The following is a 25,841-nucleotide window of genomic DNA, read 5'->3' as shown; positions in this document are numbered from 1 at the left end:
TTGTTGAAAATTGAGATGATGAGATCCAATTTACATCAACGGAGAAATTCAATGAAACTCTCTTCTTCAGGATTTTGTCTTCTTTTGCAGAGGAGAAACATCTGAATCCTTTTCACTTTCAGCTCAATCTCTTTCTCTCTCTCTCCAACGAAAAATAGGAAATATTGAGCGATCCCTTTTTCATTCCATCTCTTCTTCTTTCGCTTCCCCTCTTTCACAAAAAATCTTCTTTCCTCAAAAATAATTCTTTGTCAAAGCTCAAAGCCAGGCATCTTCGAAATATCCTAAATTTCATCTGTCTGTCTGTATTTTTCCTTCCCCACTTTTTTTCTTCAAAGCCATCTTATCCTTCGCTCTTTCAGCATTCTTAAAACAAAATAATAATCACCTGAAAAAAAAAATAACAACAGCAAACCTTCCAAACATATTTTTAAGCCAATGTCTATATTTTATTCAGTTGGTATCTGTTTTCTTTATCAATTTCATTATTCCTTCCGTTTTCGAATGTTTTATCATCTGATTCGCAAATAATCCTTTCCATCAGTTGTTTCTCCATCAAATACATCGATTTCTTGCTCTTCTGAAAAATGAAATATTTATATATTCGGCTCAAATTCCATCTTTCTTAGTGAAAAAAAGATTGTTTTTCGTTAGAAAATTTCATCTCCAATTCCCATCCAAATCCTTTCATCCTGGGCACTTTCCTTATGAATTCGCTGTCCGAACTTGATAGTCAGACTGTATAACAAGAAATTGTGCTTTTATTCATTTTCGATCATTTCTATCTGCTGCTCTGAAATCAGTGCAAAAGCTGTCAATAAATAAACATTCATATTTTGTAAAACAAATAAATTACAAACCTTCTTCTCTATTTTAAACAGAAAATCATTCTTTAGCGCCTTATGAGTCCACAAAATTTTGTTTATCCAAAGGAATACTGTTTGTTAAAAATACGTTGCTCTATTTCTTAAATAGTTGAAAATATAGAACAAAAAGAAGAAAATGAAATCATACCAATTCTTTCAGTTTCTTTCTCAATCTTAAATAGAAAAATTGCGTTTCACGACTGAAATAAATGTTAATATTTCTTTTTCGTTTACAACAAAAATGGAAAATTTGGCAAACACGTCAATATCCATTTCTATCTCATGTTGAAGTGCAATTTATTCTGAATATTTGTGTAAAGCGACTTAGCAATAAAAAAAAATACCAAACAAATCAAATTTTCCCCAAACAATAGCAACGCCCAATTGCTGATCTTAGATTTTTGAAAAATTTGCAAAAATAATTATGGAACAAATAAAAAAATCAAAAAATAGAAAATGAATAAAAATATTATAAATAATATTTGTGAATGAATGTTTTTATAAAAATTTTTAGCATTGGACATCAAAAAACAAACTTATTTGAAATTTTTAAATACTGACGCGAAGACACTCCAGTGACGGACGTGAAGGGAAAATCTTCTTCACGTCACTCAGGTTTTCATAAGTATTTCCAAAATGTAAATTTCAATGACGTGATCATCAAAATCGGAATTTTGATATGTCACTGACGTAACAAAGTCACTGACGTCACACGAAGTCAGAGAGGTTATTCAGTTGAAAAAAGAACCAAAATGAAAATGTGCACATTTTTGTTTCCTAATTTCCGAGATTTTCATTTCTTATTTATTTCAACCATAACACTTCTTATTTTCACAATATCATTCTTTTTTTCTTCAAAAAAGAACAAATATGAATAGAAAAAACGACATGACATTACAAAATTTTGTTTCATTCAAATGTACCAACATATTGAAGGAATGTTGAATTGGGTTTTACAGAATTGCAATCAACTATTGTTTGAATTATCTCGTTTATTTTCGTTCCTAACAGGATAATTAATTTTTTAAACAATGAATAAAAATGTCTATTTAAATATTTACACATAGAAGCAGTTGATAAGTCTTTTAGATTCAAACAACTTTGAAAAAATGCCATTGCACAATAATTGTGAGAAAATTGAATTAACTTCAATGAGGAAAGAGAATTATCCTCGAAGGCGTACTAATTACAGGCAGCTGTTCAATAAAGATTTCAAAACGTTAAATTCCAAAGAAAATAAAGTTCAATATTTTGACGATGAAATATGAATCGATTTACAGACTTATAGTATTTGAAATTGTACTGAAAAATGAGCTGAGAGAACAATCCATTGATTAATATGAATAATTAAATACGGAGTTAATGTATTTAAGAATCCTTTCGCTGCATTATGAAAATTACCTATTTCTCAGGCAGAGGATTCATCATCGACATAGTGTCAACTTTTTAATGGGACTTTTTCCTTAATTGGCACTTTTTTTGTTTTTGCTTGCAAAATATCGAGAAATGAGAAGTAGTTTTCAGCATTTTAAAAATCCTTTTTAACAAGTTTAATTCCATTTATTTACTGTTTTCATTTTTATTTTCGTTTTTTACACATCGAGAAATTTCGTTTTTTTGTTAAATTTAATAGTACTTTTTCTAGCCAACTGGGAATCGCTCAAGAAATTGGGGAAATGTTTTGTATTGCATTTGCTTCGAACTATTAATCTTAAAAAAATTTTTTTTCACAAACACTTTTTTCTTGATTTTTTCGCATTTCAAATTTTCATCAACATGATAACATAAAACTGTTTATTTCTTTATCAATATGGGTTTTTTTTTTTTTTGACAAGTCACAAATGTTTAATTTTTAAATATGTAAAAATTTTCATATTTGGCTCAAATTTCTGTTTCAGCTCACAAATCTTTTTATGAATGTTTGAAATAGCATTATCAACTCATAGATTCCATTTAAGTGAAGTTTGATATTTGCAAACAAAATGTTTAGCAAAATTTGTAATTTTTGAAGTATTTAAAAATTAAACATTTGTGACTTGTCAAAAAAAAAAAAAACCCATATTGATAAAGAAATAAACAGTTTTATGTTATCATGTTGATGAAAATTTGAAATGCGAAAAAATCAAGAAAAAAGTGTTTGTGAAAAAAAATTTTTTTAAGATTAATAGTTCGAAGCAAATGCAATACAAAACATTTCCCCAATTTCTTGAGCGATTCCCAGTTGGCTAGAAAAAGTACTATTAAATTTAACAAAAAAACGAAATTTCTCGATGTGTAAAAAACGAAAATAAAAATGAAAACAGTAAATAAATGGAATTAAACTTGTTAAAAAGGATTTTTAAAATGCTGAAAACTACTTCTCATTTCTCGATATTTTGCAAGCAAAAACAAAAAAAGTGCCAATTAAGGAAAAAGTCCCATTAAAAAGTTGACCCTTTCATTTTTTCACTTCTATAAGCGAACAAAATCTTCCTTCTCGGATCATGCAAGTCAGTGGCACTTGGAGCTGTTGTGATTTTTACTGGAATAATGATCAAAACAAAAGATAAAAAGATAATTTGAGGATGGAGCTCAAAATCAATCTTGCTTATAAAGAATCATTTCTTCATTTCAAAATATTCACTTTCACTGAAAGCAGAGGAATTATGCGAATGAACAAAGATGAGTGCAATACTTTTGATGGGAGTATTTTGGAATGCCCTAGAACAATTTATTATCATTCACTTACAGGCGAAATTGAAGAGGCTATCGTAACAGAAAAGCACCTCCTGAATCAAAATAAACATGAATCTTCCTATAACTCTTCTTTTTGAATTATTAAATTATCTTTTTGAATTTTTTTTCCCTATTTAAAAGATATGAAACAAATGTATCAATATATCTTTCATTCTCTGATTTTTATTTTAACGAAATGATGAAAAAATGAAAAAAATGAAAATTGAAGTGAAAAAAACAAATGAGTTTTCGTTATTTAAGCATTCTCAAGATAATTGGAAATGTCGAATGATAATTCATCATTCGTCGTCATTTTCTTCGTAAATTTTATCACATATTCCATGAAAACAATCAATTATATCTTCGAAACCTTCTTCCTCCAACTTTTTGAACATTTTCGTTTTCAACTCTTTTCTTTTCGCTTCATCTGTTCCATCTTTCTTATTCCATTTCAATTTCCTTGTAATTATATTTAAAAAAAACCAAGCTTTCATATACTATTTCATTATCCAATGCTGGTGGCTGAATCCCCTCCAAAACAGCTTCAACAGCTCTTCAGCAAGTTTTTATCTTTCACTGATGTGCTTTTTGCTGCATCTTGATAGGAATTAATTCACAAAGAACATATTTCTTCATTATATTCCTTTGCTGCTTGAAATACGTCTTCAGCACACCCAATAAGTCCAGCAAACTATTCATACAACAACGTGCATAAGTCGAAAAAAGATACCAATGTTCTCAGCCATCTTTTCAACGCGATTACTTCTTCTCTTTCTTTTTCTCTCCCTCCTTTTTGCTTTTCTCTCTTTTTAAACCCATAGAATTTTCCAGCTCTTTCAATTCTCTTGTTGATTCTCTTCCGACATGCAGCTCATTCACAATATGGGTGGTTTTTTTTGATATCATAAAAAATTCCGACGTTTGATCATAAAAAATTTTCATTAAGGGTGGGGTTGAATCGAAAATATTTTTGTTTAATTATGCGAAAATATTGTTTAATATATTGTTATTATTATTTATTTGTTGATTTATATTTGTTTCCAATTGTTTTTGTAACATATTTTAAAAAAAATATTAAAATTTTTTCAAAAAAATCGAAACTTAAATAAACAGAACAAAACAAAAGTTTACTGGTTTTTTAAACGTGAAAACAATAATAACAATACATAATCAATTAAATTTTTATATAAAAATTTGTTTTAAGATGTTGTTGCAAAGAAATTAAGAAATTGATGCTAAAGATATAAAAGCATTTGTTGAAAACAATAATTTTCGACAGCTTTAGCAAAGCATTTCGCAAAGCAGCCTTTCCAATAATCATTACCTTCCTTTGAGTTCACTAATTGCTTGCTATTCTGAAATATGTAAGATTTTTGCTTTTTTTCAATTCCACACTCAATATCCAAAAACTATTTTTTACAAAAATATCATCTACAATTTCCTTCCAATCCCTTCACCCTGGGCACTTTTCGTATGGATTCTCTCTCCCAACTCCATATCCACCCTGCACAACGAGATATCCCGCTTTTTCTCATTTTCATTCTTTTCCACTTCCTGCCCTGAAAACAACTCAAAAACAGTCAACAGATAAATATTCATATATAGAAAAATAAATAAAAACCAAACTGCCCTTCGACTGTATTTTGTCAAACAGCTTCATTTCCACAGCCATCATCATTCAAAATAAATCAATCTCTTCATTTCAGTCTCAGAATGGTTGAATGCAACAAGAAATACATCTCCACGAAATACATCGTGTATCTCACTGGAGGGTCTTCTCAGGCCGTACACATTGTGGTGGATGTCCAGAGGTGTTTTTTCTGTTTTTGTCATGATCATCTCCTTTTATAATATTCTCAACTACCAAAAGAAGTATTTGATGTTTATCTCATCAACACCAGGCACATGAGGGATATGGGGCAGAGAAGAGATGAAAGAGGATTATTTGTGGCAGGGGGTGGGAGTTGAGTGTTTTTTTGAATGTTAATCTTTCAAGAGAGATTTTTGAATGAAAGAAATTTGGAGACAAAGGGATGGGGAAGGAGCAGATGGAGATTTGAGGAAGATAATGCAGAAAATATATAGTGAAGTGGCTGAGGATAGTGAGGAAGATATTTGAGACAAATTGGAGAAGTGGAATTTGAAAAAAAGGAAAAGAGGGTGAAAGCCGATGAGAAGAGGGAAAATGAGAAATGTTCGATTGGAAGAGGGGTATTTTTTATGAGAGGAGAATGTTTTATGGAAGAGACTGCGAAAGAGAAGAAAAGGAAGGGAATTGATATTTTTTGATGATTTTGTGAGCTAAATGGAAGAAGGGAAAGGAAAGGAAAAGAAATTGAGTGATATTAACATTTTCTATTATTGAGGGGAAATGAGAGGAAATCGCAAAAGGAAAGTCACTTGACTTTGGAGAAATACAGCAAGATTGATCTCCACAATCTGTTCGTAACACATTTTGTGATTGAATTTTTTCAAACAAATGTGAAGTTTATACAGCAAGCGAGACGTTTTGGTCTACCAACGACTTAACATAAATAATTCTCAACATCATAAATGTTGTTCAACTGTTTTCGCATTTCTCAACTGCATCTTCTTCTTTGTCTTCTTCTTCTTCTACAGATAATCCTCCTCCATTCAATCAACCATCTTCCTCATTTTTCGGTTTGCAAACACAAAATTCGCCTTCTCACAATTCACCTGTTTATTCAGCAACAAGCACGCCTGTTATGAATCGCATGGCCAAAAATACGCAAAATTTTCTTCAGTCAAATATTGCTTCTTCTTCTTCTTCTTCTTTTTCAATCGAATCTTTTTCTTGTTTTTTTTTTCTCCTCATCCTTCTTCTTCTTCTTCTCCTTCCTCCATCTCCAAAAGTTCTTCTTCTTTTTCTTCTTCTTCTTCTTCTTCTTCTTCTTTCTCTTCCCCTTCTTCATCTCCTTCTTTTCGTTCTTCTTTCCCTTCTCTCTCTCCTTCTCAGGGATCTGCGTCTGCATCTGCCTCTGAATCCGAGCTCGAAATGCCCACCGCCGCAGCCATTGCATTGATTTCTGCTCCTCTCCCTCCGATCTACGAGGAACTCACGCTTTCTCTGATCCCTGCAGCTGTTTCCAGCTCCATGTTGTCATTGTGTCACCACAGACACACAAACAGAGAGAGGGTGCCAGATCTTCTGTGCACTGTGGAAGTGTTTGGGCTGCCCCAACTCGCGCCGATTTCGCTGGAAAAGACGTTGACTTCGTTTGATGCTGCTTCTGCATTGAATGATTCAAACGTTGCAACACAAGATGCTTCTCATGTTGTTTCATCATCATCATCTTCTTCTTCTTCTACTTCCTCCTCCTCTTCTTCCTCTTCCTCCTCTTTTTCTTCTTCAATACACCTCACCACCTTCATGCCCTCCGCACACCGCCCCACTCCCGCAGACGTCATCAGCCACAGCTATCTCTAGCGCAGCCGTTCAGCCGCCATCACCACTGCAGAATTTGAGAGCCATCTGGCTGGTTTCCCACTCGAACACACCAAAAGCAGGAGTGAAGCAGACAACACAAGATTTGCATATGATACCTTTTACAACTCAGTCATCCGCGAACAATCGGTGAGGCTGCGTGACGACGATGCGGTTTCTGATGTGCTCAGCTACTTATCTTGATTAGTTTTCCCCACGCTGTTTATGCCATCTTACCTCACCGCCGGTCAGCTTTCTGACTCCACACACCTCAAATCCGACTTCGATGGGGAACTTCCTCTATTCCCTTCAGACACATTGAGTATGCCTCCAGAAAATCAGAACAACCATTCCTTAGGAGAACCTCAGCTTCAGCATTTCCTCTCCTTCTCGCCTTCACTCAGCCCCCGCAAATTGATTCCAGACAGCTCCCCAACTGGTTCTCCTTCCTTCTCCACCAGCTCCACACTTCTTGAAGCCCTCTCCCCTGCTGCCACATCCATCGCTGCGTCTGTTTCTGGCCAATCATTCCTGTCGTAGGCGCTTCCTCTTCTTTGCCCGCTCGATCCGCTTGAACCACTCGACCAGATGTCGATAGTGGCTGCTTCAAACAGAATAGCCAGTGCCAGAAAGACAAGTGCGAATGTGGAGAGGAAGCTGATGTCTTCAGATGAAAAGTCATATGCATTGCCTTTGGAATTGGAATCGAAAATGGCCATGGAAGATTTGAATAAATTTGTTTCGAAGGATTTTCGTTCTTCTTCTTCTTCTTCTTCAACAACTACTGCTTCTCCTTCATCGTCCTCTTCCTCTTCCTCCTCTTCCACTTCCTCCTCCTCCTCCTCCTTTTCTCACCTGATCGCTCACACAGCGGCTAATGAGCTGAGTGTGAAGGCAAATTTGTTTCAAGAGGAGATTAACAAGCAATTGGAGTTATCGAGGAACACAACGAGAAGAATGACACAGAAAGTGATGGAGAGAAATCAAACAACTTCAGAGACATTTTCACAAGGAGGATTTTTTAGTAGCGGAGTAGAAATGGAACGAAGATTAGGAGAGGATGGAAAAGGAAGCAGAAAGGACAAGTGATGAGAGAATAAAGAGAGAAAAGACGAGACTGAATCAGTTTTATCCATCGATTATTGATTTCCTTGTATTTCATTCAACGTTTGATGAAGCAACTGAATCGAAAAGAAAGGGCTAATGTTTTGTTATGATATTTCAGTTGAAGAAAAAAATTAAGTGAAGAAAACCAATTTCTTTCATAATTTAAAAGTTATTAAATCTATTTTGAAACAATCTTTTTAACAAACTGTTTTAATTAAGTCTTTTAAAGTATTTTTTATTTATAAGGATAGTTTAGCAAGTTGATAAACTTGATATTAATATTTAACAGTTTTTTGTTTTTTTTTTCCCATTTTTTTCAAGATCAAAAATTGCATTTTTCACTGAAAACGTAAAAAGGTATGTTTTTTATATTTTTATGAATAAAGCAAACAATGTTGTGATTGTATAAGCCATTTTCTTATCAAAAACCGTAATTTTTCGGATGATCTTAAGTTCCACAATTAAATTTATTATTTCATTTTTTGATCTATTTTTATGATATCAAAAAAAACCACACATATTATCATCCAAATTTTCATCGTAAAATCGATGGATTGAGAAGTCCCAAGCACACTGATAGGCGAGTTGTGTCAGACTGAAATTATCTTGATGATATTTGATGATTTCTTTGATTTCATTCAGATAAAGTTTTTGTTGAATGGACTTAAAAAAAAACAAAGATTAAATTCCAAAACATCAAAAAGAAAAAGAGTTTTCATTCTCTCAGTTCAAAAGTTGTCAAACCTGATAATGGTATTTCCGCTTCTTTCTCAGTCTCCTTGTTATCATCTTGATTCAACGCAACTTTTGGAAACAAGGCACACAAATCGAAGATAATTCAGGAAAGAAATCGTGAGTAAGAGAAATATTGCATTCACAAAGATCAGTTAAATGTGTTTCATTCTTTCCTTCTTTTCTCTTTTCTTCTTCAGCAATCATGTTTTGAACCATTATGCCCAATGATGATTCATCAAAGTCATCAAAATTATATTTATATAGTTTAATGCAACATCAATACGCTTTAGCAGCAAAATTGCATAATAAAAATCTATTTTCTTTTTTCAATCCTCGATTGAATTTCATCAAACAATTCGGTCATGAAAACGAATTTGAATTCTTCTTTGTTCATCTCATCCATGGGCTCATTCGTTCGTTCAAATTTCTATTTCTGCCCTTCTAACTGCAATGTTCAAAGTAAAAAAAAACATTTCTTCAAACACAAGTATATGAATTTAATTCGAATTCAAATATGTTTGCAAACCAATGAATTTCTCAATTGGTAATCTTTGCCTGGGTTTCGAAGAAATACAAAATTTTAACAACTTCGCATTTTGCCTTTAGAGATATGGTAAACCCGCTATGGATCCACCTCGATGAGGTCTATCAATATTATCTATTTATGTACAGTGAAGCTCGGTCATAATCACCTCGGTTGTAATCAAGACCGCGAATAATCACATTTTTTCTCGCATCAAAAAATTAAGCATTTTTTCAGTGAAATTTCATCGGTTATAATCACACCAAAATCGCGAATAATCACAATTTTTAAAAAATAATGGGTATTTTTCTGTCTATTTTGAAATTTTTGAAAAAATGAAAGTTGTTATTTTCTGCTTTATTATTAACAATAAAGAACATTGAATCATTGAAAATTGAAAAATTGAAACAAATGTGTGGATTTCAATAAATATTGAAAAAATACTTTTCTTCATCATAAAAAATTATTTCAGTTAAAATTTTCAATGAAAAAGATGGTTCGGTTATAATCAAGTTCGGTAATAATCACAAAAAATCGTGCAAAATCGAATGTGATTACAACCGAACTTCATTGTATATCTAATAATTGTTATCATCTTGTATAATAAGTTGAATAGGCAATTGTTATATGATAGAGATCGTTTTATGAATATCTGATGGTAGTAGTCATTTAGTGTAATAAGCTGGAATAGGTGATGGTAATAATATAGAGATCATGAGGAGATAGCTGATAATCTTAGGGGTTTCTCATGATTAGATATTCAGTGATGTTCTATTAAGATGGAGTTATTGATAGGTGTAATCGAGATATATCCATAGCGGGTATACCATATCTCCAAGGAGGAGAATTAGCTAAAACATTAACTGGAAGATTAACTAAATTTATGTTCAAGTTGGTAAATTAGTGGTGAAATTGTGTGAAAATTGGTGTTTTCGTTGATGAAATACATGAGTCAAACATGAGTCAAACATGAGTTGAACATGTGTCGAACGTTGATAAAATCGTTGATGTGATCATTGGTGAAATCGTAAATAAAAATAATTGATTTTGTTTTTTTGTTTTATCGTAAATGGGTCGGAAGAAGATATACGCAACTGTTGAAGAAGCGAAAGAGGCTCAACAGAAACAGATTAAACAGTTTCAGGAAAAACGAAAAGAAGAAACAAAGTATTACAACGAACATGTAACTGAGAAACAGAAGAAGTTGATTAAGATATTGAGGAGAAAGGTTATCGAAAGTGATGAGTTGTTAGATGAGTTGATGGAAAAAGTTAGTGGTTATTGCCTGCACAGGCTTGATAGGGCAAAATGTGTTAATTGATGAAATATAACAAGTGGTTCACGTTTGTTGTACAGTTAATTATTTCAAACAGTGTCCGCGATGACGTTATAGTTGATTGCCAACAACAATATTTTTGATTGGAAAAGTGTAAACCGGTAAACTGGACACCGGATTGTGGCAATGTCTGAGGCTCAGCGGAAGGGAAATATTGAGTTAAATCTCCGTGCTGGAAGCGTGTCCACGTGTCCAGGTGTCCAGGATAGTTTAATTTCATCTGAAAAGAGCTGCCAACATGCCATTTCTGCCAACATGAGCAATTTACCCCTAATTTACCATGATTTTGAGGGTTATTATTTATTTTCGATTGTGTTATCATTTTGCCACATTGCCACATGATATCGTCGGTGGTACACATTATTTATTCGTTGGTGGCACACACTTTTTGCATAGTTTGTGTATTAATGATTTCCAAAAAAACGAATATGTTTTGTTGATTTCCACAGAACAGTCCATGTAATCTACATATTCTCGTCGTTTGAGGAGCTGTTCATACTCTGGTTTAAGTTTATAACACCACACTCGTCCGTCTCTTCCACCCATTCTCTTGCGCTTACATCTGTCTTTAATTGCTGGTTGGAATGAATGATCGTTCCTGTATTCAACTGGTCTGAAACATAATGCTTCGGAACATCTCCACCCTTTTTTGAGTTTATTGTAATGCTCCTGACAGAACACATCGATGACAGAGAGTGATGCTGCAATGATATCTTCCTTTGTCTCAGTTGTTGGAATAGCCCTTGTGTTGAAATTGGTGAGATCTTTGCTGAGAAAATAACAGAAAAGTTGTTCATAGAATTCATTGTCGAAAGAGTTGGTGAAATCCTTGAAGAATGTGAGATTGTTCTTATATTTTGAGTTACAATCACAAACAACATATCTTCTGTCACCAATCTCAATTTTTTCTGGGTATGTGTGATTTGTCACAAATATGAAATTAGCTACGTTCTCAGCTGTTCTTCTTGGCTGATTCTTCTCATTGATTCTGATTGTTGAATCTGTGATAATACTCTTCAATGCGTCAACGTTAGCTGTTCGATCATCTCCAACATTCTTCAATTCGTTAAGAACGATGAGCATTTTCCCTTCGACGATGGAGTTGAACTGTCCTGTCAGTTCTGCAATCTCTGTGACATTTGGACGTGAATATCCTGCCAACAGTTCAGCAAGAACATTTGTCCAGACATTCTTTCCAATACCTTGCAAACCTTTGAGAACAAGTGATGTTTCTGCTTTTTTACCAGGATTTTGAACAATTGACGAAATCCAACAGAGGATGTATTGAAAGAGTTCATCGTTGTTGTTGGCAATAACTTCTCGTGTGAAATCGAGGAATGGTTTGATGATTTCGTCATTTTGTTCGTTTGCCATTTGGTATTTGAACCCATGGAACAAAGAGAATATTCGAGGGTTATCTGAGAAGAACTTCACCCCATCGATCGATAGAACATGTGAGTATTGTTCGAAAGCTGTCTCAACTGTGAGAGTCTTTTTGTCATCATGCCAGAGTTTTATTGTTTTGAACAGTTCGTACATTGCTGATTTTGTCTTGAATGTAATTGAATAACAAGAGGTGTGAATGTCAAACTCTTTCACAATGAATTCCATCTTTGTTTCAACAAACCTCAGAACTTTTGTGAGATCTTCGGCAACTTCCGACAGTGTGGAGTATTGTTTTCGACAAGCTTTATCCCTGATTTCAGAGAATGAGAACGATGAGTTGAGATCAATTTCATGAACAGTAATCTCTCGTGGAGGTTCTTCCTTTTGCTCATTCTCTTTTCTGAGGAGTGGAATGATCACATCGTTGTAATATGTTGGATTCCATCTCTTGACAATCTTTTGAAGAACAAATGGATGTGACTTATTGTCTCTGTACCTGTTTCGTTTTTCTTCAAAGTGAGTGATAGCATTTGCTGTAAGAGCAGCTGTTTCTTTGATCTGATTGTAAAGAAAATCTATCAATTGGTTGTCGAAACCGTTAATGTTGACGAGAGAGTTGAGAGCTGCAAATAACGGTAAAAGAGTTAACTCAGAATCAAGTGACAGAGAACCTGTATCGTTATGTATTTCAACATCTTTGAGTCCATCGATAAGAGCAAGAGCGACAGTTGGAGACATATCAACGACGCCATCTTGTGTGAGAAGATTGTATGGTTCAGCTGCAATTGTCGCTGATGTATTCTCTGTTTTGAGGTCAATACCGAATACGTCAAGAACACTTTCGAGTGATGAAAGATCTGTGAGCTCTCTGTGATTGTTGAGGGAAATGTATTTGGTGATGATTCTCTTGCCATCTTTCATCTCTCTGTATGAAGAGTCAGCTTGAACAACAAGCCTCTGTTTTCCATCCCCAAAACCTGCAAAAATGTCGATATCGTTCTCTGGACTCGTGAACACTTTGGTTTGTGATGAACATTTGAGGGGATAACCACACAGCTCACAATAAATGTGAAGACCACCATGAGCTGTTTGTACAAGTCCGATGTTTCGGGGGAGTTTGTCGAGAATGGAATTCCTGATGGTTTTCGTTTGTTCAGGTTGAAGGGATTTGTTAATATCAACATCAACGACACAGAGATCCTCGCATTTGCTGATATCGACAGCTGTTCCAGTGTGTCGTTGACCCTGCTTCTTGTCAGAGTATTTCTTGTAGTCGAACAAGTCAATAATGTGATCTTTCATTCGTTCTCCCACCGTTATCTGTTCTGTTTCCATTGAATCAATTGGTTGTTGGATTACGTTGTCAGTGTCTGTTGGGGAGTTTGTCATTTCATAAAATAAAAAAAAACAAATTTTTTTTTGAAACAGAATTATTTTTGAAACGAATATTTCGGGGAAGATGATGTTGAGGTTAATGTCGAACTTTGACGGGGAACAGTGAATTTTCACATTAAATGTATTTTGCCCAATTGCCCTGTTTGCCCGTTTGCCCACATATTTTGTAGAATATAATTGACCCGGTCCACCCGGTCCACCCAGTCCAGGTAAAAAGCACGGAGATTTAACTCAATATTTCCACACCACATCATCACCCACATGACCTGGCCCATCAACCTGGTCCAGCCAAAACATCTGTTCTTATCAACTGACGATACAACTGATGTGTGCCACCTGTTATATACCACAAGCGATGTCATGTGGCAATGTGGCAAAATGATAACACAATCGAAAATAAATAATAACCCTCAAAATCATGGTAAATTAGGGGTAAATTGCTCATGTTGGCAGAAATGGCATGTTGGCAGCTCTTTTCAGATGAAATTAAACTATCCTGGACACCTGGACACGTGGACACGCTTCCAGCACGGAGATTTAACTCAATATTTCCCTTCCGCTGAGCCTCAGACATTGCCACAATCCGGTGTCCAGTTTACCGGTTTACACTTTTCCAATCAAAAATATTGTTGTTGGCAATCAACTATAACGTCATCGCGGACACTGTTTGAAATAATTAACTGTACAACAAACGTGAACCACTTGTTATATTTCATCAATTAACACATTTTGCCCTATCAAGCCTGTGCAGGCAATAACCACTAACTTTTTCCATCAACTCATCTAACAACTCATCACTTTCGATAACCTTTCTCCTCAATATCTTAATCAACTTCTTCTGTTTCTCAGTTACATGTTCGTTGTAATACTTTGTTTCTTCTTTTCGTTTTTCCTGAAACTGTTTAATCTGTTTCTGTTGAGCCTCTTTCGCTTCTTCAACAGTTGCGTATATCTTCTTCCGACCCATTTACGATAAAACAAAAAAACAAAATCAATTATTTTTATTTACGATTTCACCAATGATCACATCAACGATTTTATCAACGTTCGACACATGTTCAACTCATGTTTGACTCATGTTTGACTCATGTATTTCATCAACGAAAACACCAATTTTCACACAATTTCACCACTAATTTACCAACTTGAACATAAATTTAGTTAATCTTCCAGTTAATGTTTTAGCTAATTCTCCTCCTTGGAGATATGGTATACCCGCTATGGATATATCTCGATTACACCTATCAATAACTCCATCTTAATAGAACATCACTGAATATCTAATCATGAGAAACCCCTAAGATTATCAGCAATCTCCTCATGATCTCTATCTTATTATCATTGCCTATTCAACTTATTATACAAGATGATAACAACCACTAGATATTCATAAATCGATTTTATTGATTGACCTAATCGAGATGGATCCATAGCTGATATACCATATCTCTCTTGAATATTATCTGAAACGTTGTCCCTTTTTAAAGTTCACTTGAATACTTTTTAAAATTGAATAAACACTATCCTGACAAATAATGTCTTTTAATGGTCAACACAACAAAAAAAGTTATGATTTTTAAAAAAAGCATCCATATATCACACTGTAACAAATAATGATAATGAAAAATTTCCAACAGGCAAAGATATGCACTTTGGAATATTTTGATAAATTTGTAACAAGATCTGTTGAAATTATACTAGATTTCAATGAAACTGAAAATTGAACTGTTTCGATTTTTAAAAAAGCTATACTCATATGAAATTCTTTTTTATATTTTCCTTCTTCGCTTCTCTTTCCTTTCTTTATCTTTATCTTTATCTTTATCTTTATCTTTATCTTTATCTTTATCTTTATCTTTATCTTTTCTTTTCTTTTCTTTTCTTTTCTTTTCTTTCTTTCTTCTTTCTTCTTTCTTCTTTCTTCTTTCTTCTTTCTTCTTTCTTCTTTCTTCTTTTTTTCTTTTTCGTTTTTCTTTCTTTCTTTCTTTCTTTTTTTTGAAATATTTGCAAGAGGTACATTTTATTAAAATTGCTGATTAGTGAAAATTGGAATGAAAAGTCATTTTTTCTTCACTCAAATACTGAACAAAAGTGACTTTTCAAAAAAATAAATTCTTTTTTTGTTATTTCTTTTAACATCAAACAAATATTTAAAGATAAAGGCAATACAACCAATTCTGAAAATTTTCATTTGAAAGAGAAAAAGTTCAACATTGAAAAGAGGAAAACAAATCAAAAACTTTTATTAAAACTCAATTATTTAAAATATTTAAAGTAATTGAAGGGTTAAGCTGCTGAAGTTTTGAATCTTTAATTGTAAAGATAACAGGGTCACTGCGGTTTGTCAAACGAAATTCATGAGCTTCTTTTTTTAATTGCATCCTTTTCATTTTTTTCTCCATTATATTTGTTTGGATAGTTGGGTATTCTTCAACATTTTTCGTTTGGATTAAAAAAAGTGAAGAAATCAAATCTTCCTTAATCGCCTTAAAAGAATCTTTCAATGATCGTTTTTTCCTTTTTGAATAATTATTTGTATTCAATAAACTAATTCCACTCCAATCATTTGATTCATGCGTGCAAGTGAAATCTCCAAAAAAGGAAGAAAATGGAACAATTATGCATAAGTTCTTTCTTACAAAAAACATTTGCAGATTTCGTTGATCAGTCATCAAATCTCCCAAAATTCCCCTTTTGCGCAGCCTTTTTCTTCTTGTTATACTTAAAATCGGATCAGCAAATCTCCGTAAATATTCTTCCGGATCAAGCACTGAATCTTTGACAATTTCAGATTCACTACAACGAACACTTGATGGATTAATAACATGATGTGCCGTCGGAGCGGATGTTTCCAAATCCAAATTTTCTCTTAAAATTTTATTTTGAAATAATTCGGCCGCTTTTAACAATCTTTCTGCTGAAGAAGCATGAGTTGTAATATTTGAACAACTTGATTTTGCACTACTTGCTTCCAATGATATAAGCTGATTCATCCGAGAAAGAAGTAATGATTGTTCGTTCAGATATTCTTTGTCTTGCAAACTATGTTGATTTACACGTTTTTCTGTTCCCTTCAATTCGTTTTTCATATCTGAGCGGAAACAACTTTGTTTATCATCACTCTTTCTGCAAAAAGTAAACAAGCCAAACAACGATCCCTTATTTTGGTGAGTTTCTATTTGCTTCTGGATTGCTGCATCCAATTTTTCGACATTACTCATGCAACTTTCTTTTTCTCTTTTCAATAATTTTTTTTCTTTTCTCTTAATCAACATTAACAATCTCTCTTTTTCGCCTGGGGCCGAACTTGAAAAATCTCCAACTTTCAATTTTGTTTTCAGCTCTTCAAGAGTTTCATCAGTGTCCAGTTGCTCAAATCTTTTTTCCTGCATTCTTGAGTTATTCGAGCTTTCATGCCCAATTAAATTGTTTCGTACAGCAGAGTCATTTCTAAGCTCATCTTTTCTCTTTACATTATTCAATTTATTCAAATATTTTTCTTCTGCATGATTCCACATTTGAGATTCTTTCTCATCTCTTATCCATTCTTTTCTAACCCACACACCAAATACTTTCAAAAATCGAACCGCCTCCTTGATTTGCCTTTTCACAATCGTAGACCGCTTTTTTTCCCACTCAACATTGAAAGAAGAAAAGTTACATGTATTCTTGGTTTTGATACGTTCTACTGATAAAATGCGACTTTCATTTAAAACATTTGGTAATGCTTCACTATCATCATAATCGCTTCCTTTCACAGAGCCATCGTCTCCTTTCGCTTCATTTTCTGCGTCCGTACATTTCAATTTTGATCTCAACAGCTCCGAGTTGAAATTAATCTCTTTTGTAAGTTCGGCGTCTTCTTTCCTCCACTTGCTTGTCATGTCAGACTGTCTTGCAGTTAAAATTCGTGAGAATGAACTTCCATCAACTTTAATGTCAAAATCTTGGCAGAATTCGCCCAATCTGTTCCTGCACGGCTCATATTTTGTAAGGTTTTGTTCTAAATGTGGATCAAGCGCAAAATGTGAAGTTGAAGTCGAGGAAAATGAACATGCTGAAGATAAAGAAGAATACGATTTGGTTGATAAATCCTCTTCCTGTTCATAACCAATGTCTTCTTCATCTAAAATATCACTTGATAGCTGAAAAGGCTTTTGATGAATGGGTGAATCCTCTTTCAAACATTCTTGGTCGTTATTTGTTATTGACATTCTATTTGAAATACTTCTTTCTTTTTCTTCTTTGATATGACTGTGTGTTTCCTTTAAAGCTTTTCCAAACTCTGCAAACATTTTATATGTCATAATTTCTTTTTCTGTCTTGCCTTTGCTTTCTTCATTCTCCACGGGCAAGGAAATTGTTTGTTTTGCGCTCAATTTTCCATCTTCTTTTGATAAACTATTGAAATCTTTTTTATTATTTAAGCAACAAAGCAAATGCAAATGATTACTGGAGGACAACAATTTTTCCTCAATACGATTTCTTTCACATGGCTTGTAATTTGTAGGTGTTTGCGTTGAAGAAATAGATTCGGATAAAAAGTCCAGCGAAGGTTTAATTGTTCTATTTGATTTTTCAGCATAATTTGAGAAAGGCTTGTCCGCGTTTGATAATAGCTTTTCTTGCAGTTGTGAATTAGTAAAAGTAATGTTATTGCTTTCACTTGTTCCTGATGCATCAGCACACCCAGATGAAGATAAAGGAAAGAAACCATCTTTCACATATTTAATGCTAAACTGTTGATTTTCTGGTTCATAACTCTTCTGATAAAAGGAATGCTTATCACTTTTTGATATTAAAGATGATGTATCCATGGAATGAACACGAAAAAATGGCTGAAAACTTGATTTAGATAAAGAATCTGAAGGATAAGCTGAAGAATCAAAAATCTAGAGATCAGTTTGCAAATTTGCAAAGAGGAAAATTAAATCAAATAAAAATAAGATTTTATATAAACGAAAAGAAATAGAAAGCGTCTTATAAATTAATTCATATTATAAGATAACAATTAAAAAACCATTGAGCCCCGTGACGAAGAAGAAGTAGAAAGGCTATTCATTTTTCAAAAAGATTAAAAATGAAAAATTTATTTAATTTTTAAGTGCGTTATAATCCACTATAGTCTGTATCGTTGAATAGTGCAAGAGGAAATAATTCTTATAACCATAATTATTTCAAAATGTTGATAATCAATTATTTGGGAAGAAATTTTTTGCTTTATGAATTTTATTCAGTTCAATGCTTTCAAAGATTTTTCTCAACTTTTGTATATTTATCCATTTCCATGAAAATGCTAGAATAATTTTGAAAAGAATGCAGAAAAAATTTGGAACAAATCATTGTTTTTTTCATGAATGAAAGTATTTTGTCCTATCTACAAAAGTACAAATTCAAAATAATTTCAAATCTTTTTTTAAAAGATAAAATTTCTAATGACTAATTGAAAATCGAACGTTTCCTGACAGTTCTTAAAGATGTTGGCGTTCTCCTTTTAAAATTCTCTCTAGAAATAAAATTTTCTCATAAGCGAGAAAAATAAAAGGATGCAACAAAAAATGTCGTTAATTTATCATAACAACAACTTGAAAAAGCAATAAAATCAAACAATTCTTTTGGAAGATAAAAATCAACTGAATAGAACAATGCATTACATAAAATATTAAAAATGAAAATTTATGATTATCATTTAAACATGAATTGCATAAAAAAATGCTCAAATAGCATTTCCTTCTGATTGCAATGGACAATTTCCGTATAAATACCAAATTTGTACATATTCAGCCATATTAAAAAGTCTCTCTCAATTCTCAATCACTGCATAACAAAAAAGCGAAGAATATCATTTACAGACAAGATTCCTTCGAGATGCATCTGCTTATCCACCACAACCAGCCGATGAATGTTATGCCTCGCCAGTTTGGCCAGCACCACTTTCAGTGTGTCATCAGCAGTGCATGTGATAACCATGGAAGACACATCACGTGCGGGGGAAGTGGAATTTGATGGGGTTGGAGAAGACAAAGAGGAATATGTCAAAGAAGGATTAAGAAGTGAATGGCTTGTTGTGGTTGGTGTTTGTGTTTGTGTTTGTGTTTGTGTCGTTGTTGATGATGATGATGCTACTGAAGATGGAGTGAAAGAAGCAGATTGCAAATTGGATGATGGAGCTTCTGCTGAACTTGCTTCTGTGGACTCAGTTTCTGAAACTTCGGTTATTTTATTTGAAGAAGAAGAGGACGATGAATTACAAGAAGAAGAAGAATTAGAAGGAGGAGAAGATGATGACGGAGATTCCGATGCAGTTTGTGTTGCTGTTGACGATGATGAAAGCGGAGTTTGTGATGAAGTGGTAGTAATAGTGGCTGTTGTGGGAGAAGTAGAAGAAGAAGCAGTCGTATCAGTTGAAGAAGAAGAAGTAGGAGGAGAAGAAGAAGTTGAAGTAGAAGACAGAGAGCTTTCATTACTTTCTTTCATATGAGACGAAGGTTGAGCATTGATGTGCTGATGTTTCATGAATTCATTTTCTCTTTCGGCATTTGTGAACAAAGCAGATTTTCTCATCTTTCTTCTGAGAACGCTGCCAACTGACTGATGAAACGAATGTACAAGTTCAGAAATTGTGAGATTTCTCACATCGCTCATGGAATAAAGGCCAACAACAACATCTGAAGAAATGTAAATATGCATTGTTCATAAAAATTTAAGATGAAATAGTTAGAAATTATAAAAAAAAAGAATAAAAAAGAGATTGACAATGATTAATTAAAAATTATTATTGGCAAAAAATTAATCACAAAAAAAAAAAAAAAAAAAAAAAAAAAAGGAAGGAAGGAAAGAAAGAAAGAAAAGAAAAGAAGAGAAAAGAAGAGAAAAGAAGAGAAAAGAAAAGAAAAGAAAAGAAAAGAAAAAATGCAAACTTTCTTGATCAACAAGTGGAATCGCAGAAATTGACGTATAAGAGAGTAGCTTAAACATGTCATATAGAGTGCTTTGCGGTGACATTGATACAACATTTTCATATGTACCAATTTTCAACTCTCTCAAAGTCCTATTCAAAATCGGAGTTTCTTTTTGCCACTGTTTGCGAACGAGAATTGTTTAGAAATTTCAAAATAAACGTTGAAGAATACATAATAAATGAATATAACGGATTGAGAGATAGAGATAGAGATTGAGGGGAAGGAATAAAGAGAGAGAGAGAGAGTGGAAGTGAAAAATGCTAATTGATGAAATTATAAACTTAAATAATTGTACACCTTCGAAACAAAATATCTTAAAAGTCTCGCATGAGTTACAATATGCAAAACAGTATACGTTTTAGAGTCAAAAATAGGGCAACGATGAACACGATACTGAAGAAGAAGTTCAATGGTGTTGAATAATGATGCATCATAATGACAGGTCACAAAAGAAGGACGAGCTTATTGAATCAATAGAGAATTCATAAAATAGCATAACAAAATATAGAATCAAAATGAAAAACATCTATTATCAAACCAATTTGAAGATTCACAGGAACATCTGGAGGTTTTCCTTCTGACTTTGAAGACTCCATAATTTTTCTTTCCCTTTTTCTGAGTTGCCTCCATTGCCTTATTGTAACTGTTCTCAAAAGTTGCTCAAAATTTTGTGCGTCCTTATCGTAATAGTAAACAAACATATCAATAAAATCTGACACAGTGACCATTCCGACAAAATTCCCCTTTTCAACATCCCACAGTGGAGCGGATGTCACTCCTGTAAAGAATAATATCAAAAAATGGAATTTATAAATTAGTCGATTTCAAACCATTTTCATGGAGTACAAGAAAAGCTCGATTTATTGTTAAGTTGAAATCTATCACAATAACTTTTCCGCTATCTGGAACAAGTTCAAAGGCTGTTCTTGACATCAAAAAATCTTGGATAGGAAGCAATTCTTTTTTAATATTTATTTTTTCTTCACTTCCATCCTTTAAAGAGGTATCTGCCATTTTTCTGTTTATTAATAAAATAATGCTTTATTTTGATCGATTGAATGATTGAAAAGACATGTGTTAACTTCTTTAAAAAACATGAGACAATGATGAGGTTGTTTTATATTCAACAAAAAAAGAAAAAAATCAACTTTTTATGACATTTGTGGGAAAAAAAAAAAAAACAATCTTTATTTAAAACAATAAAAATCAATAGAAGTTTTAATTTTTTTAGTTGAATTTGATTGAACTGAGAACATGAGCTCATATTCATATTTTGAAACATAATATTTCTCAAAAATATTCATTTTTTGAAATTGGAAAGGAACTACCCATATTTTTAATAAATTTTGTGATATTTATCATTTTGTTCTTTTAAGTGAATATAGTTGTATTTATTATAACAAACATGGAGAAATTTAATCCAAAAAAAGATGTAAATCGTATAGACATTCTTAAAACTCCTCTTGTATGAATTTTTAAGAGAATCTGTAATTTAAAGATTGACATTTTAATTTGTTTATTTTTTGATTTTTTTTCACAAAATTTATATTGAAGGCTGCTCTATTAAGACCAGATAATTTGGATTCATTCGTTGGGCAACGAGATATCGTTGGTGAAGGAACAGTTCTTCGCAGATTAATTCTGAGTGATTCTACGTTTTCAATCATCTTTTGGGGACCTCCTGGAAGTGGAAAAACGACTTTGGCACACATAATTGCAAAACGAACACGAAAACATTTTATTCATACATCTGCAGTGACTTCAACACTTCCTGAAATAAGGAACATGATATTGAAAGCGGAAGAGAGACTAAAGACTACTGGGAAAGCTACAGTTTTATTCCTTGATGAAATACATCGTTTTAACAAACTACAACAAGATATTTTCCTCCCATGCGTTGAAGCTGGCACGTTGACGCTAATTGGTGCGACAACTGAAAATCCTTCATTCAGCATTAATAATGCTCTTCTTTCGAGATGTCAAGTTTTTCATTTGAAAGAAATAGATAAAAATGACATGCTGACAGTGCTTCAACGAGGGGTTAAAGTTCTTTCTCATACCCCAATTGCTACAAACGAAACCGAGCTTTATCCTTTTTCGAGAAAGATTTCTCCAGAATTTATTTGTCAAGCATTCGAACAGCTTCCGAATAAGAAAGAGCTTATTTTGCAAAATAAAAAATTAATGCATTCTGGAGTTAATGAGAAACAAGTTCCAAAGTCTCCGGAAGCTGATGAACAGAAGAAAAGTGACAGCATCAGCGAAGGAAGCATTCTGGATGCTACGATTCCTCCTCTATTTAACGCGTGCCCTTCATGCCGCATGATTACAATTGAGTGTGAGGAAGAAGTTCTCAATGCAATTTCAGAGAAAAGCAACGGTGACTGCCGAACAGCCTTAGGTTATTTGGATGTTCTGTTCAAGCAGTCGATGTCAGACTTGAGGGAAAGGACGCATTGGCTGTGGAGAGAAGCGCATCTGGACGCACTGGCAATGATTGAAGAGAAAAGATTGGAAGAGGTCAGAAGGAACGAGGCCGAGAAAGAGAAAGAGAGGCTCTTGAGGGAAAAAGAAGAGATGCTCATAAATGAACAGTTAAGGAAAGAGAAAGAAGTCGAATCGAAAAGAAGGAAAATGTGGGAAAGTTTAAAGGAAAATGAGATTTCAGGAGGGAAAAATGCTGAATCCACATTTACATCTGCAAAGCACGATTCAATTGCAAAGTCATCCAATTCTCTGCTTTCAAATGAACCATCGCGCAACTCAACAACTCCTTCCTCTTTCTCCTCTCCACCTCTTCCAACATCTGCACATCCAACTTCTCCTCCTCTTTCCTCTCCCGCCTCTTTCCTCCCCTCCTCAAAAAGCCCCGTTTCCTCTCGCAGCCTCTCTTCTCCCACAAAATTCCGCTCTGCTTTCTCTTCCTCTGTCCGGCCGTATCGCCCGCGGGAGGTGCAGCAGCTTGTTGAACTGGGATTTGCAGAGAGCGATGCTCGGAGAATGCTGTCTGTGCTGCCATTCAGAGAAGCACTGGATGCACTGCTTGAAGAGACAGTGGCACCATTCAAGACAGAAGAAGAGGAGGAGAAGGAGGAAGAGAAGGAAGAGAAGGAAGAGAAGGAAGAGAAGGAGGAAGTGGAGAAAAGAGTGGGGAAGGAGGTAAATAATGGAGAGCAAATAGCAAATGAGAGAAAAAGTGATATGGAAGAGAAAGAGAAAGAAATGAAATTTGGTGAAATGAAAAATGAAAATGGAATGTTGCTTGAGAAGGAGGAGAAAAAAATAAATAATCACATATCAGAACAAAATCTTGAAAAAGATAATAAAACGAATATTAATATTTCTGCAGACCTCAAAGAAGATACCTTTAAAATGTTTTCTGATGAACAAATTGGAAAAGCTGAAGACTTTGAAAATCAGAAGGAAGTCAAGAAATCAAACAAAGAAATGGAAGAAGAAGAAGAACATGATATTATCGATATTGATGATGATGATATGAATAACGACAACGAAGATTCAGAGACGGAGAAAATGAGGCGAAATTTAATGGAAATATCTGAAGATTTTCCTGATTCATTTAGCGAGCCTCTTATTTCACCTATAAAGATCATTGAAAATGAGCCATCTGAAACTTCTTATTCTTCTTCAAGCATTCAGAAGCCAATGGTTTCAACATTATCACCTTCAATTTCTGTTAAGATGCCAACAAATGAATCAAACGAAGGAAAACAAGCTTCATCATCATCATCAACTTCTTCTTCTTCTTCTGCTTCTGCTTCTTCTATATTCACCACATCCATTTCATCATCAGCCTCTAATTATGAAACGGCTTCAGTTTCTTCTTCTTCTTCTTCTTCTTCTTCATTTCATCCAAATAAAATCAACCAGAATGAGAATTCAACTTCTTCCATTTCGCAACCATCCACATTACAAACACCACATTCATTGGATTCTTCTCCAAATGACACAAATATTTGTTCAATCGAGCAAACACAAATCAATCCCCTTTCATCACCTGATCCATCCTCAGTATCTTCTTCTTCATTGCCTATCAAACATTGCATATGCCCTTATCATCCAGTCATCCGCATCACAATGTCTGCAGCAGCCAAATGGCTGAAGCTCCCTCTTCTCTCCTTCAGTGACAATAACCCAGACTATCAGTTCGATTTCATGACAGAACTGAGCAATGCCATTAAAAAGGGTGATTCAAATGCAACTATTTACTTTCTTGCTCGTCTGCTTGTGGTTGGAGAAACTCCTCGTTCTATTGCTCGTCTGCTTGTTTTCTTGGCAGCAGAAGAGGTTGGATTAGCAGACCCTTTTGCACTGACGCTGGCTGTTGCCTGTTTTGATGCGGCAGAGAGGCTGGGGATGCCTGAGTGTGATGCGGCGCTGGCAGAGACTGCTGTTTACTTGGCAAGAGCTCCAAAAAGCAGAGAAGCGATTGATGCATTCAACAGGGCGAAGGAGTATTGCGAGACACACAGGGCAGAGCCCGTGCCGATGCATATAAGAAATGCACCGACGACGCTGATGAAGAAAGAAGGGTATGGAAAGGGATATATTTACACGCCAAAGGCAACGGCAGAGGAGAATGCTACACAAACTTTTTTGCCTCAAAAACTTCTGGATGATGGAGTTGATTTCTTCAAGGATGGTAATAAAGAGAATGATAAAGACAAAGATAATGCAAATGATAATTGCTATGAACATACAAACCTGTCAAAAGAAGATAAGTCTCGTGTGCTAAGCCTGAAGTAGAAAATGTTTTTGACTTTTTACAATTTTTTCATGTATGGCATTGAGCATGAATAGAACAATTTCACTTTATTACAGCAAATTTTTTGTAATAAAAAGCAAAATCAAAAAATCATTGTTAATTATTGGCAATAAAGATGAGGCAAATCTTTTATTAACATATTTATTAAATATATCACTTCATTATTTGTTTTTTTCATTTTTGAAAACTCTCTTTTGTTTTTACAAAAAATCATTTCACAACGTCTTTTTTTTATTCCGCACTCTCTTGCAAAATAGATAGAAAGTCATTATAATTTTATGTATCATCTTTTCAAGCGAATGACTCTAAATTCTAATTTGATACTTGGGACGAACTTTTTTGTTTTATGAATTTTGTTCCATTCTTCACTTTCAAATATTTTTATCATTTTTCAAAATTTTCTTCTTTTTTCAACACGGGAATGAAAGACTTATCATGATAAGGTTGTGGAAAAAGAATGGAACAAATCGTTGTTTTTTTCATAAATGCAAGAATTTTACCCCACTTTTTCTTTGATAACCCTTAACAAATTAATATTGATTCCGGAGACCTTTATCATGGATTTTCCGATTTTAAAGAAGGTTTATT

General features: G+C 33.8%; 5 protein-coding genes across 5 annotated transcripts; 2 read left to right on the top strand and 3 right to left on the bottom strand.

Moving 5' to 3' along the window:
- Window positions 1–6,597: 6,597 nt before the first annotated feature.
- On the top strand, window positions 6,598–7,029 carry MONOS_10672 (uncharacterized protein; the record flags this gene model as incomplete). The annotated part of the gene is made up of 1 exon (XM_067863141.1): window positions 6,598–7,029. The coding sequence occupies one exon, from the start codon at window positions 6,598–6,600 to the stop codon at window positions 7,027–7,029; it is 432 nt and encodes a 143-aa protein (XP_067733427.1).
- Window positions 7,030–7,397: 368 nt separating this feature from the next.
- On the bottom strand, window positions 7,398–7,745 carry MONOS_10673 (uncharacterized protein; the record flags this gene model as incomplete). Its single annotated transcript, XM_067863142.1, has 1 exon — window positions 7,398–7,745. The coding sequence occupies one exon, from the start codon at window positions 7,743–7,745 to the stop codon at window positions 7,398–7,400; it is 348 nt and encodes a 115-aa protein (XP_067733426.1).
- Window positions 7,746–11,087: 3,342 nt separating this feature from the next.
- Window positions 11,088–13,502, bottom strand: MONOS_12125 (putative Poxvirus D5 protein; the record flags this gene model as incomplete). The annotated part of the gene is made up of 1 exon (XM_067864721.1): window positions 11,088–13,502. One exon carries the CDS (start codon window positions 13,500–13,502, stop codon window positions 11,088–11,090), a length of 2,415 nt encoding a protein of 804 aa, XP_067733425.1.
- Window positions 13,503–18,900: 5,398 nt separating this feature from the next.
- On the bottom strand, window positions 18,901–21,486 carry MONOS_12126 (putative cystathionine-beta-synthase domain-containing protein). The gene is made up of 5 exons (XM_067864722.1): window positions 21,301–21,486; window positions 21,009–21,248; window positions 20,768–20,931; window positions 20,429–20,588; window positions 18,901–20,176 (listed from the first exon to the last, which is right to left on the bottom strand). Exons 1-5 carry the CDS (start codon window positions 21,482–21,484, stop codon window positions 19,323–19,325), a joined length of 1,602 nt encoding a protein of 533 aa, XP_067733424.1. The 5' UTR covers window positions 21,485–21,486; the 3' UTR covers window positions 18,901–19,322.
- A 317-nt stretch (window positions 21,487–21,803) lies between these two features.
- Window positions 21,804–25,524, top strand: MONOS_12127 (putative replication-associated recombination protein A). Its single transcript, XM_067864723.1, has 2 exons — window positions 21,804–21,935; window positions 22,025–25,524. The coding sequence occupies exons 1-2, from the start codon at window positions 21,876–21,878 to the stop codon at window positions 25,232–25,234; spliced, it is 3,270 nt and encodes a 1,089-aa protein (XP_067733423.1). The 5' UTR covers window positions 21,804–21,875; the 3' UTR covers window positions 25,235–25,524.
- Window positions 25,525–25,841: the final 317 nt, after the last annotated feature.

The sequence above is a fragment of the Monocercomonoides exilis genome, assembly GCF_001643675.1.
Source record: "Monocercomonoides exilis strain PA203 chromosome Unknown scaffold7-2047599, whole genome shotgun sequence".
NCBI lineage: Eukaryota > Preaxostyla > Oxymonadida > Polymastigidae > Monocercomonoides > Monocercomonoides exilis.
Note: the sequence above shows the minus strand (reverse complement) of the source record. Positions and strands in the feature narration are given on the sequence as shown.